This window comes from Falco peregrinus, chromosome 8 (assembly GCF_023634155.1).
Source record: "Falco peregrinus isolate bFalPer1 chromosome 8, bFalPer1.pri, whole genome shotgun sequence".
NCBI classification, from domain to species: Eukaryota; Metazoa; Chordata; class Aves; order Falconiformes; family Falconidae; genus Falco; species Falco peregrinus.
Genome location: NC_073728.1, coordinates 27,845,549 through 27,858,549, shown reverse-complemented (window position 1 = coordinate 27,858,549; position 13,001 = coordinate 27,845,549). Strand labels below are relative to the sequence as shown.

General features: G+C 44.9%; 1 protein-coding gene across 7 annotated transcripts in view; it reads right to left on the bottom strand.

The window, feature by feature from the left end:
• The window catches only part of BIN1 (bridging integrator 1), a 101,255-nt gene extending 92,453 nt beyond the window's left edge, over window positions 1-8,802 (bottom strand). The window contains exon 1 of one of the 7 annotated variants that reach the window (XM_055812066.1): window positions 8,534-8,802. In XM_055812066.1, the coding sequence (XP_055668041.1) occupies window positions 8,534-8,617 (84 nt within the window). In that variant the 5' untranslated portion in view covers window positions 8,618-8,802. The remainder of the gene's footprint in view (window positions 1-8,533) is intronic. The other 6 variants (XM_005237669.4, XM_027787138.2, XM_027787136.2 and 3 more) reach the window with 6 other exon arrangements.
• Window positions 8,803-13,001: the final 4,199 nt, after the last annotated feature.

Below are 13,001 nucleotides of genomic sequence, written 5' to 3'. Positions count from 1 at the left end.
TCTCGTGTTAGAATCAACATTAAGACCAGAGGGACCATGTTGTACCCACAGAGGGGGAAGAAAGTATCTCCCCAAGACACTGGGCTCAACTGCTTGAAAATTCAAAATTAACAAGATTAACATTCAAATTCCAGGAAAGAAATTGCCTGTAGTTTTTAAATACACTATTTTTTCCCCTACAATGGCTGAGGAAGTAGGAATGGAAATCAGGCTGGTCCCTCCACACTCAAGACTCCTGGAGCTGCTAGGATCAAAAGACTTACTATAACTTAGAGGAATGGGTAATACTACCTACAAGAGTACTAGACAGCTACAGAACCAGCATTTCTGTTATAGTAAAAGAGGCAGAGATCTCAGTTTTCTTCAAACATCAGTCTTTATACCTTATTTGGTAGATGTTCACGTCTGTCGCTGGCACCATTCCAAATAAATTCAATGGGATAGAATTGCTAATTCACTCTGCAAGTACCTTCAAACTCAGCTCTGGGTTGGTTAAAGTGTGCATTATTGTTTCTGGCCTGATAAAATGTGCAATCAAGCCACGTAGCATAAAGGAAAAAAAAAAAAAAAAGTGTAAACACTTTTAGCTGTGTTTTCAAACACTGTAGTTACTGTACCATTGAAGTTCCCTTTCCGTCCCTGTTGGCAAACAAGCATTGCAGTTATGTCTAATACAGTTTCAAAGCAGAGTATTAGCAATTGTCCAGTGAGAAACATTTGTACTTCAGCTCTATAATCTCCCTCCTGAAAAGGCAACTTCGAAAAGAACCGAGTAACTACTGTAGCTCTTAAAGCAAGTTTAACAAAAAGTTCTAAACCACTTAAAATAAACAACCCAAACGTGATCAATGAAGAATCAAAAAAAAAAAAAATCATTTCAGACAGGTTACCAGCTTACTGAATCTGCATGTCAAATCCTTGCAGAGACCAGTACTTCAGACTTTGATATCTGTGTATCATCAAGAGACTTAATGCAGCCTGTGGTTTCCACAGAGGGGTTAGTTGTTCTTCCTTATTGGTAAAGTTTGCACTCTCCATCCTGCCTGGCAGCCTTTACTAAGAACAAACTGCCACCCAGACTTTTTTATTCTAAAGAAAGAGACAAAAAGAAAGGCGACACTGTCTGGTTTTTATGACTCTCCTAACTGCACCCCCTGGAAATGCTGACTTTCCAAAACTTCAACCTGCCAGCCACAGGTCTCAGCAAAGTTTACTCCAGCACAGCCTAAATGGTAGAAAAAGTGTATTTGCAGAGGTCTGAGCAAACACAGTACCTATTCCTCATTTTCATAAAGCTGCTTCATAGTGATTCTGTGGGACTTCTCTCTAGGTCTGTGTAATGCCCCAAGCTCTGGCTTCCAAGTCTTCCTCAAAATACAACCAACATCCAAACCCTTCCTGAATGCAAGCTCCCAACATAATGAAGGAGAAACTTAGGGGAGGAGAGGAGGGAAAGGGGAGGGGGGGGGAGCAGAAAAAGGAAAAAAGTTAATTAAACAACTGTACAACCCACTGGTTGGACAGTTTCTATTTATGCTCCTTCAGACCACAGAACTACAAATCTAAAGATGTACTTACTTTCCGAGTAGCAGCTAAGAAACAAAACTATGCAAGCAAGTTAGCATAATGAAAGTGTAGCCTAAAACAAAAGATTCATTAATCCTATTCTCTGCTAATAACAGTATTTCCAATGTTTCTCCAGAAATGTGTAACAGGACCTGCCCTGCAGCACTTGCCAGCTTGGTGAAGACCAAGCAGCTTCAGAGGCTAGTAAATACAGCCAGGAGATGTTCCAAGGGAAACCTGAACTGTCTGAGGTCCATCACTCACTTGCATGCACCTGCTGAAAAAACACCTGCCAGGATTTATTCGTCCCTTGCATCACTGCCAACAGTTCAGGCAGATCTGCAGAAGTTCCTCACTCCTGTTCTGACAGTATTAAATAGTCAACTAATATCACATTTTAAACTGATTTTAACTATCAAGACAACATAAATTACTTTCTCTTTCAACCCCTTTCTGTGAGAGATGACCCCTTTTAACTCAGCAGTATGAATGTCAGGTTTGCTGACACTCACACACTCCACATTGCAGTTGTTGGAGAAAAGCAAATATAGTGTCCCCCAAGAGAATGCTAAACCACAAGCTCATGTCAAAATGAGCCTTGATGCACCATTCCACCTGCCAGCAGCTCTCCAAGGAGGCTTTATTAATATTTTAATGTTTGTTCCCATCTCATTGCTCTGAGGTGGAGAATGCACAGTCTCCTGGTCAACATTACTAGAGTCTTACCCCACAACAGAACAGCTGGTCTGCAGACCCTGAATTTCCCAGCCGACTGAGGGAGTTGAGCTGTGGCCAGGTGAAGAAGACAGAACTACAAGTCTGTTCCGCTTAGGCACACCGAGTCTATTTTCACACTAATGTCAAGTTGCCAGTACAGCACTTCTGGAAAGACAGTCTGATCCCTGCATATACAGGTAGGCCACTGGGACTGTAAAACGATCCTTGCAAAGCTGCAGAACTCGCACAGTGGGCAGCTCAGGTGTCTGGTCACCATCAGAACAGTGGAAAAAAATAGCCAGTCTAATACCTGTTAACCTAAGCTACCCTCTTGGCACTCCAAAAGGTCCCAAAACCAGAGTTTTACGACACACTGGGACCCAAGCAACAGGGTCTCGTCTCTCTGTCCAAAGGGTGCAGAACAAAGGAAAACTTGCATTATACCTAAAGACCCCAGCGCAGCTATATGCTGAACACCTCGGGCTGCCCACAGCTTTCCTCAACGGCTTGGCCAGACCTGCCGTTTGCTAGTCACATACCAAAAGCATTTGCGATGCTGCAAAAAAATTTGTGCCTGGAAACACAAAACCTTGCTTAACAGCATGCATGATGGAGGGAGAGGGCAGACAAGTTTGATGGCATCCCCTGGCAGATGAGTTCTGTAACACTAACTCTATCCTGCCTAGAGCCTCATCAAAAGTCTTTTCACTGAAAGAGAGACCTTCCAGATCCTGCTTTATGAACCTGATCTCACAAGAACTGCACTGAAGAGGGCTGGCTGTAACACTAGAACTTACAGGCAAGATAAAGTGACCAAGAACAGGGCGGGGCCTTTTCCAATCAGAAAATTCACCCTTGTGTGAGATTCCGCTTCTTAAAAGAAATCTGTTGCCAACTCCCCTACAGAGGAGCACCTTCAGCAGGGCCCTCTAAGCCCCCTGCCAAACATCCCCCGGGCAAGGAAACACGTGGAGCCTGGTTTCCTATTTCACCTCCTCCCTGCCCCATGCAGATTATCTGACACCCAGTAATACAGTCTGAGTTCATACTGGAATCATCTGTACATTAGGGGCATTAATTCAGATCTCTCTCCTCTAACCAGTGCCTGTTTTTCAGCAACCTTGAGGCACAAAGTACCTTTGAGACTCTGCCCATCACCTAAGCCCTGCAGTCTTGAGAAAGCAAGCTAACAGGTATAAAGTAAGAAGCCCTTTCCTTGTCAGCTGGGGAGTCCTCCAGGAAAAAAAATGAAGTTTCACGCCAGATCAGCAAGAGAACTCTTGTAGCTCTTCAGGCAATTTGTACGTCACTGGCACAAGACAGATTGCATAGGGTAGGATTGTTTGGTGGCAAAGCCAAGTAAAAAACACACAAGCTTGGAAGAGACAGAAGGATTCTGAAGGAAAACCAGTAAGGAACCTCTCCCAAGTAGGTAGATGCAATACTTCTCAGTAAAAGAGCTTTCTGCATCCACCATTTTTTGAGTAAAGCCACTCCCCCCATCAGCAGAGGTTCTACAGATCAGGCAGCCTCTGACAGCTGAATCCTGCAGACAGCTGCTATTTAAATTTGGTTTAAGGTTCTTAGGTGCTGCTCACTGGTACAGACTCCCAGCTGCTTCAACAGAGCTGAGACTTCATTCTAGGTGTTCTTGCCTGACATGTGTGGACCATGTCTTATGAGGGGGAAAAAAAAAAAAACCCAACAGTCTTATCAGGGCAAACTCAAAACCCAAGCCATGCCTTCTGCAAACCCTGTTCCACCTAAATCACAGCTTCATGTCCAGCAAGGGATTACAAGGGGAAAGACACAAAGCCTAAGGTTCTAGGAAACAAAAAGATACTTTCTGGACACAGTCTGTGCTACTACAACTGTTACACGAGAAAAATTAATTGTAAAATGCACCGGGACTGCAGGACACTGGCCTGCCAAAAGCAGTCCTGCACCTTCCTTTTCAGGGGCAGTGTCCTCAGTTATTTCTCCTTGCTGGACTGCAAATTCTTTAGTGAAGCCTCCAGTTTACTGGCACGTACATCTTCTTTTGCACTGTAGCAGGCAGGGAATAAGCACCAGCAAACCCAGCTACTAACAGCTACAGTCACACTAGCCCTGTGAAACCAGGACTACAGCCCAGCCTCCTTGGGCTGTACAGCCAGAGGAAAACAGAACTGTGCTCCGACAGAAGATTTCACCAGGGAGACTTTGCAAGCATGTATGTGGGAAACACATCGGTGGGATAAAGTAAGCCAAGAACAGAAAGCAGAAGCGACATCTCACAGCAACACAGCAAGCCAGTAGCAGAGTCTACAACCGAAATGATATCCCCCAACACAAGGGAGTTTGGCAAACTAAACTTTGCCAGGCCCTGGAACAAAGCCTTCCCCTTTGGTTAGGGACAGAGAGGGAGAAAAAGGGATACCTTGGTTTGTTGGTACATCAGAGTAAAACTATGAAAAAATATGACAGCCTGTTCACGTCACAGAACAGACTCCTCATTTTGGCCAGCTTTGTAATGAAAGGAAAGCAAGACACCACCACTCCTACAGAACAGCATCTTCCCACACTCAGACTGAGTCTAGAAAGGGGAGTTCATCCCTTTCTACTCCTCTCCACACAAAAAAGCTCCCAAGGAAAAACGTCACTATCCAATGTCAACTTTACAATTCATCTCATGCGCCTATTAATCTGTACGCAATTTAAATGGTCAATCAGTGCCCGCATAGCCAATAACACTTTTCCACTCTGAATCTCTGCCTAATGTGCCGGAGGAAAGCAAAGCGCTTGATTCTCTGACAAGGACCCTCACTGCCAGCCAAATAACAAAAATCCATTTGCTCCCCTTGCTCCCCAAGATCAACCTCATCCTGCAGCTTTGCAGAGGAGTTACCCTCACGTCAGGATTCCATCAAGTCACCAAGACACTGTCTCAATTTGTTTAAAGCAGAAATGTTTGTGCATGTGCAGGCTGACACATCCAGAAACAGGGCACTCTTTGAGAGAAATGGGAACTGTGGAAATCGGGGAGTTTTTTTAAAAATGTCAAATATAAGATAAAAAGTGATCACATAGCAGAAACATAAACTTTAACCAAAATGACGGATTACAGACATAGAGGAAAAAAACCAACAACTTCAAATCATTACTGGCAAAGTTTGAAAGAGCTTGCAAACATTAGGGTCTCTCCAAGACATCATGACACTGCAGGCATTACAATTTTCCTCTATTTTAAGAAGTTTAGAATTATGAAAGGCTGAGACCTCAACATCTTGGTCTGAAAATCCTTCAGCTAACTACAGGATTAACAAAGCGTGATTTCCAGACTGAATCTCCTAATTGTTAGTTGCAAAGGGTAATATATTAGTCAGCAATAGTTGCATGGGTTCCTTCTGTGAGGTGGGTTCCGCTGGACAGAGCCATCAACTAATTGATACATTTCACCAGACAATGGGCAAATTATTGCCAAGTATTGTACTTGAGGCTACCGCTGGATAGAGCGAGAGGTTATAAGGGTGCAGAGCCCATTCGCAAACAGCATAGTCAACCATTCCGCCCCATGTTTCCTGTAGAATTGAGAAAGTGTCTTCCAAAAATAGCCAGCAGTTTTGCTGAAAGGCTCAAAACAAACAGTACTTCTGAAGGAATATCTTGCATACTTTACATAATAGCCATCTCAGAAGGGGAAAAAAGGATGTGTACAGTGTTTCAGTGTGAATTCTGCATTGAACAAAAAGACATCATTCTTTGCTTAACACAAGGCTTAAATTCACCATGAAGGAAACTGCTGAAGTCAAAGCCTCAGGGCTCAAGTTGGGAGGGAGATACCACTCTGAAGGGAAGAATTTTTATCCTAGATTCAAATCAAAAGAAGATACGTAAAAGGAACACTGTCAGCTTGTTTAAGCCTCAAAAAGGAAAGCTGAACCTCAGTCAGCATCCCTTCACAAAAACCTCATACATTTTTAAAGTGCCTGGTCTGTTATGTATGCAGATCTACCTCTGCACGCTTTTGCTTATGTTTTTGTTTATTTTTTTAAATACCTGATCTTTATCTTGTGGTTTACTCTTCCTACTAAAGGTAGTATCACAGTTTAAAACTAAATACCACAAGACCAGTATATATACACAACAGTGTAATGCCATGAAGACTGGTGCCTCCCTTGTCACTTTCTATTGAGCTGTATCTTTCCTCACCAGCTGAAAGTTACCGCAAGTTTGCCTCAGTGAAAGTCTGTCCCTTAGACACACAGGTGAAACAGCTAACACTCCACAACAGAGGACTTGCTGGAGATAACGCTGTAGCAGTATGAAGGGGCAAGTCAGAAGATGAAGCAAGCAATGCCATTTTTTTCTTTTTTAGAGGCCAGAGAGCAAAGCTGTTTTGTTTGCGCTAGGATAACAATGGCCGAAGGAGCTAGAACTGTGTTATTAAGCAAGTGCTTTGGGGTTTGTTTTCCTTCGCTCCTTAGAGGGAAAGGAGCTGTGCTAAGAGACAAACCACTGATTTCAGATTGTGCAAATCACCTGCAAAACACGGCTAAACTCTTGATGATTATTGTTGTCATAGTTCCCATATCCCCAGTCACCACCAGGGAATAAGCAAGGAAGTGAACTGGATCTCCAGTTGAGAGGAATTTGTGGAAAACTCTCCCTAGGAAAAGAACCTGCGTGCGTTCCGATAAGAAGCCAGGGAAGGGCCTGGCAGGCCACACTTGGCTCCAGGCTGCACCGATAAATACAATAACTCCATTAGCCGGCCAAGGAGCTCAGCCTTCACCACCTACCTTCATATTAACTAAAAATATGGTTGCCATCTGGTGGTTAAGGCAGAATGGATTTAGCATCTGTGACGAGTTCAGGGTGAACTAGATACCAGGAGACAGCTTCCCTGTCCTGTCCCCCCCTGGAACTGCAGGAAGGGGGAAAACCACGGACGCAGCCACGCTCCCTCTGGCACGGGGAGCGAGGCCAGGACCTCGGTGCTGCAGCCAGCTCCATACTACGTCGGCTATTCACTTGTGGGTTGTTGGTTTTTTCCTCAAGCAGTCAGGCAAGTTCAAATCATGCTCCCAGTCCAGTAAATGAGCTTAAATTAGTGGAAGCAGCATGTGCAATGCTGGGCCCAACAGGTTGGGGCTGCCATTCTGACCCAGCAGCATTCTGCAACAGCGTCGGTGATTGGTACGAGGCTCAGGCCAGCGCTGCATCCAATCCCAAACCTCCCAGACTAAATCTATCTGCTAAAGATAACTTCCACGGCATGAGAACAGCAGTGGGCAGATCTGTTCACCCTCCCTCCCTCGAAGATGCACCAGTCCTTATTCAGTCAATGTCATCTCACAGCAAATCACTGAAAACCAAGATGAGCGTGTCTGGGATAAAAGCAGCTGATCGATGTCCCTTCGTAAAATGTCTGATAATCCCTACGCAGAGCAGGCATCTGGCATCAGATGGAGCATGCCAGAGAGATGAACACAGAAAGTATCCATTGCATATTCCTGGCACCTTTTGCTGGCACAGGGGTGGGTGGAGAGCCGCGAACGGGCTCCCGGGATTCAGAAACCACCCCTCCCTCAGCAGACAGCGGCACGATCTTTAAAGACCGTATGGCTTTTGCTTCGCCATCGTTCCAAAACCTGGAGCTCAAGGTCAGTAAAACAAGCAGCAACTGCCATGCTGTGCTGTCAGAAGATAAGGAAGCAACATCTCCTTTTCCTCACCCTCTTCCAGGTTACGCATTTAGCGCTACCGCAAAACACAGCGCTGCTCGCGGAACTGCCGCATAAAGCGCAACCTTAACCACCCCAGCAAGAAGGTTCTCCTCCTGCCGAAACAACGCAGCATCTCCCCGTTTAAAACAAACGTGCGGCGCCCTGTCCTCCCTCCCCTCTCCCAGCCGAACGCGATGCCATGTTCCTGCTGATCCCGAGCGTGCAGGCGGATGGCAAACCCCCACAGCTGGGGCATCCTCGGGATGCCGAGGGGCTCCCAAATCCTCCGGCGGAGACAGCAGCTGCCAGCCCCTGAAGAGAGGAGGGTATGGGGGGGTGGGGGGGTGGTGTGCAGGGACGCCGCTGCTAGGCGCATCCCTGCTTCGGGGAGGGGTACCAGCCCCGGGACCCGCATCCCATCCCTGCTTCGGGGAGGGGTACCAGCCCCGGGACCCGCATCCCTGCTTCGGGGAGGGGTACCAGCCCCGGGACCCGCATCCCGGGGAGGCGGTGGCCGTGCCCCCCCTCCATTTCTCCCCTACCTTCTCCTGCGCCCGGGTCAGCTTCTTCTGGACATTACTAGCGATCTTCCCGGCGGTGACCCCCTTGCTGCCCAGCTCGGCCATCTTGCCTCCTCTTTTTAACGGGCGGCTGCGAACGCCGAGCCGGCAGGAAGGGGGGGAAAACCCGGCGGGCAGGCGATAGCCCCGGCCGCCACCGCCTCCCGCCCGCCGCCTTTTAAAGGGACAGTGCGCCCCGCGCCGCCTTAAAGGGGCCGCGCATCGCGGCGCCCCGGGAGGGGGCAGCAGCAGCACGGCGGGGCATCGCGTCTGCTGGGGGAAGAGGGTTTTTGCCAGGGGGGGTAGGGGGTGTTTGCCAGGTTTTCCTCACCCTGCCTGCCTCCTCTGGGCCAGGCTGTGGCGGGTCCCCCACCGCAGCCTGGCCCAGAGGAGGCAGGCAGGATGGGGAAAGCCGGGAAGCATCGCAAGGAGGGAGGTGGGATGCAGGGAGAGATGCCGAGGGGCCTCCCACACCGAAGCAGTGAGCCACTAACACTTCAAACCAGCTAAGCTGGGAGGAAAGTCACCTGGAGATGCTGGCTAATGGCTCTATCAGTCTTTAGTAGTAGTCACAATTACACACAGTAACGAGTGATTGATCTCGGGTGATGGTATGGGTTTGCGGTTGTCTTTCACGCCGCAGCAAAATAGCATTCTTCCCGCTTTTAAGAGATTTGTACCCCTACTTGTCATCTCTGACTGTCCCTACTCCTAAATGTATACACCGAAGGTACTTTTCAAATTATTCCTGGATCTTTACAAACACAAAGCAAGAAATTTACATTGTGGAGGGGAGGGTATCTGTAAGTGAAGCAAAACCCTAATTCTTCAACAGCAAGCTGAAATTACAGAAGATTCCACGCTTTAACCTACCAGCCTGTTTTGGGACCCAGGTAGATGCCATCACCTCAGCACTGTCTCTTTGAAAACTGGAATCATCAATTGACCAGCTTGTCTCACAGGAACATTAGGATGGCTAATTAGTTAATACTTGTACAGAACTTTAAATGTGTTGCGGTAGCAGCTTTTTAGATGATTTTGGATTTGCACAAGAATTTGGATTTGGCATGGCTGCACACAGCTGTTCCAGTTAGGGAGCGATGGTGACAGTGGAGTGAGGCACTTTGTGCAGCTCCACTGCAGAAAACATTGCAGTGATGGGGCATTTACCAGAAGAAAACTAACCATGACTGCACAGAGCACTTTATATGCTTAACTTCCCCCGAATTCCTGCTACCTTAGCCTGTATGGCATTATTCTTCAGCTGTGACTCAACTGCTTTTTCAGCGTTGTTGCTCCTGGCCGAAATATGCACCCTGCCCCATCCCACTTCAGTGACCCTGGCCTTCCTGACTGCGTACACTGCAGTTATGCCACCGCTTCCATCCCACCAGGGCTTTGGTTGCGTTTTGCTAGACCTACTGTGCAAATATCTTTCATGAAACTCTATTCCTTTACAAGATTGGACAGAATTCTGCTTCCTGGAATACAGGAAGCCACCTCAGTGCAGTTATTCATATCCTAATACTTGGCCCCAAAGCTTCCATCAGTTCCACACAGTGGGGCTCGGTCTGGTGGTGGGGAAGCTTCCTTCCTAGCCTGCTTCTGCACACTCACTTCTTCTTTGTGGAAGCTTGCATCTGCTCTGTGCACGCTGTACCCAGTATGGTATCGACCAAACTGACACTCTGCAGACAATTCAGGTATTTCAGAAACTTGCATTTGCCTTTAAGATGGAGATTTGCATCTCTTACACCTATTTTAATTGAAAGAGGGTACCTACCTGCATCCCAAGATGATTTCACACAGTCTTTGTTTTGCCAGATTAAGAATGTTATCTCCAGAGTTTGCACACATAGGGAGTAGTATAGCACTCATTATTGCGATCTAAAGCAATAGAAAAACATTCAAGGTGATTTCTTGAGAGAGCTAGGCCAGGTTTTTCATCTTATATTTCATTTATTGTTTCCCATTTCTGCTTCACTACTATTTCTGTTCATTCAGAACTTGGAATAAAAACAATTGTCTTGCCAGAGCCCTGAGAAACTGTGGGCAGCGAACCTGTCAACACCTCTTTGTGGGGCTTTGTGAGATAGTGCCTCTGCATTTCTTGCTGTTATGGCAATGGCTTTATTATTTTTTTTTAATGACAAAAGCCCTCATTCAGAAACCGGTTTAAATCCGTGCTAGATTTCAATTATGTTAGTAGACACACTATTCCTATTTAATAAAATACTTAGGCATAGGCTTCAGTTGTATATGAGAAAATTGCAGTGATATAAGACATATTCAGACTCAAGCATATGTGTACCTGTGGTGCCACACTGTATCGCAAACTGCAATTGTATTCAATTCCTTTCTGGCTTCGCATTTAGTACTCATATTTCTGTGTGTCTTTCTGTATATACGCAGCTGTGTATTTGTCCCAAATGCATCTCGTTTTGCCTGTAATTTCAGCCTTACTAGGTATTTTCATATTACTTTTCTGTTCCAGTATCATCCATAATTTTGCAGCATCTCACGGCTCAGTACCATCTGGAAACATAATTAATATCCCATTTTCTTTGTCTCTTACTCCCCATCCCTTCCTCCTTAGCTGAGCTTTTCAGTGTGAAAGATGCACATGTGGTTAAACATTTGTAACATCACATTTAAAAGAGCAGATGTTTCAGGGTCAGAACACATTCCTCTCCATCCTACCTCATATATTTGCTTCTCCTGCTTAGGTCTTTCCTTCAGTGAAACTGGTTTTGCAGGGATTTTTGTCTGATTACATTCTTTCAAGTGAAAAGCGAATGACTGCGGCACATGAGCTGAAAAAAGAGTCCATGGCAAACATTGGACAATTGTGAAAGAAACGTGGCCAGACACACACATTCACCACAATGAAAAATGATGACAAAGTGTGTAAGTTTTAAAAGCTGGGATTAACAGCAAGCACCCACCTCCCAGCATGAGTAATTTCCCAGTTATTTCTATGCTTGATTGGATCAGCACCAAAGCTGCAAAGGTTTTGCGGGGCTCCAGGTGTGTCACAAAAGGTATTTACCTAGCACGACCCGGTAAACACCATATACTATGAGTGGCTATGCATTTGACTGAACATATAAGTCATTTTAGGCAGGTGATATATGCAGCATTCTGTTGCTTTGTGGACAGGAGAGGCTTCAGGCTCACATCTATCTAACCATGTTCTGTTCTCAAGCTTACAGTAAATGCAACGTTGTTACATCTCTCTTTTTTATGATTTTTCATTATTATTCCTGGTTTGCTAAGTTTGTCTATCTGGGAGCAGGGTGTTTTCTTCATGATTCCTAATTTAAATTGGTATAAAATTTTATTTTTTAAAGAGTGATTTCAGCAATGTGTTCATTAACATATCTTTATTTTTTCTGACTTGAACCTCTTTTAATTGTAGCTTACGTGTTTAGAGCTACAAGCTGTGAAATCAAAATGTATCTGCTTCCCTGCTACTGGTGGCAAAATCTTTCATGTATAAACCAATTCATTTAAATACAATAATTTTAAGATTACAATAGTAGTGGTCTCTACCATTCCTGGAACTGCAAGTATATACTCTCTCTTCCAGCTGCAGAGGAAATGAAAACCCAGTAAAACTGATTTTTGTTTCTTTTCAGCAAGGAGTTCTGATTTTGGGTTTATAATTATTGTTTTAAAATATTTAGTAGAGCTCGGTTAATTAAAAATGTTCATGGTAAATATAAATACATCATTATTGAATTCTTAAAATGTTTATATTCATACTAAATAATATTATTTGCAATAAATTATCCCCCAAACTCTAAAGCCCTTCTCCCTGAGTACTAATGTAACACAAAATGGGTCTATTTCAATCATGATTTCTTGTTTGTATTCAGAGTTGAAGTTCACATTTTAAAGAGCCCAAAGCCTCTGGTTGTTTGGATCCATAGGCTTGTTCCCGCGCTAACACTGGCTGTTAACGTTGAGAGTCAGTTGGCCTCACTCATTGCCAGCACCTCTCCCTTGCTTTAGTGATGTCAGTTGAAGGATTAATTTAAGAGAGTAAATCTACCACCTTGAAAACAACAAAATACACAAAATACGTTATGTTGCAAAATCTAATCGAGTACTGACTCCAACCTTGCTTGCCTTAAACAGCCTGCTCACTTTTTTTCTTTCCATTGGACCATGCATTCTTCAGGGACAACATTCAGGAAGAGCTTGCAAAGGTGACTTCTAGCTTTCTTTTTAACCTGTTGACATTATCAGGGGTAATTCAGACATCAATTTCAGCATTATCTAGTTTGCCTTCACATTCCTTCTGACTGACTGTATTCTTACGCAAACTCTCCCTTTGTTCTCCCGCAGAAAGGTACTGAGAAGGATTAGGAAGTTTCTACCATAGAAATAGTAGATAAACCCTTGCTGATTAAGTGTTCTGTCCTTAAAACAAAAGCATTATGAAACA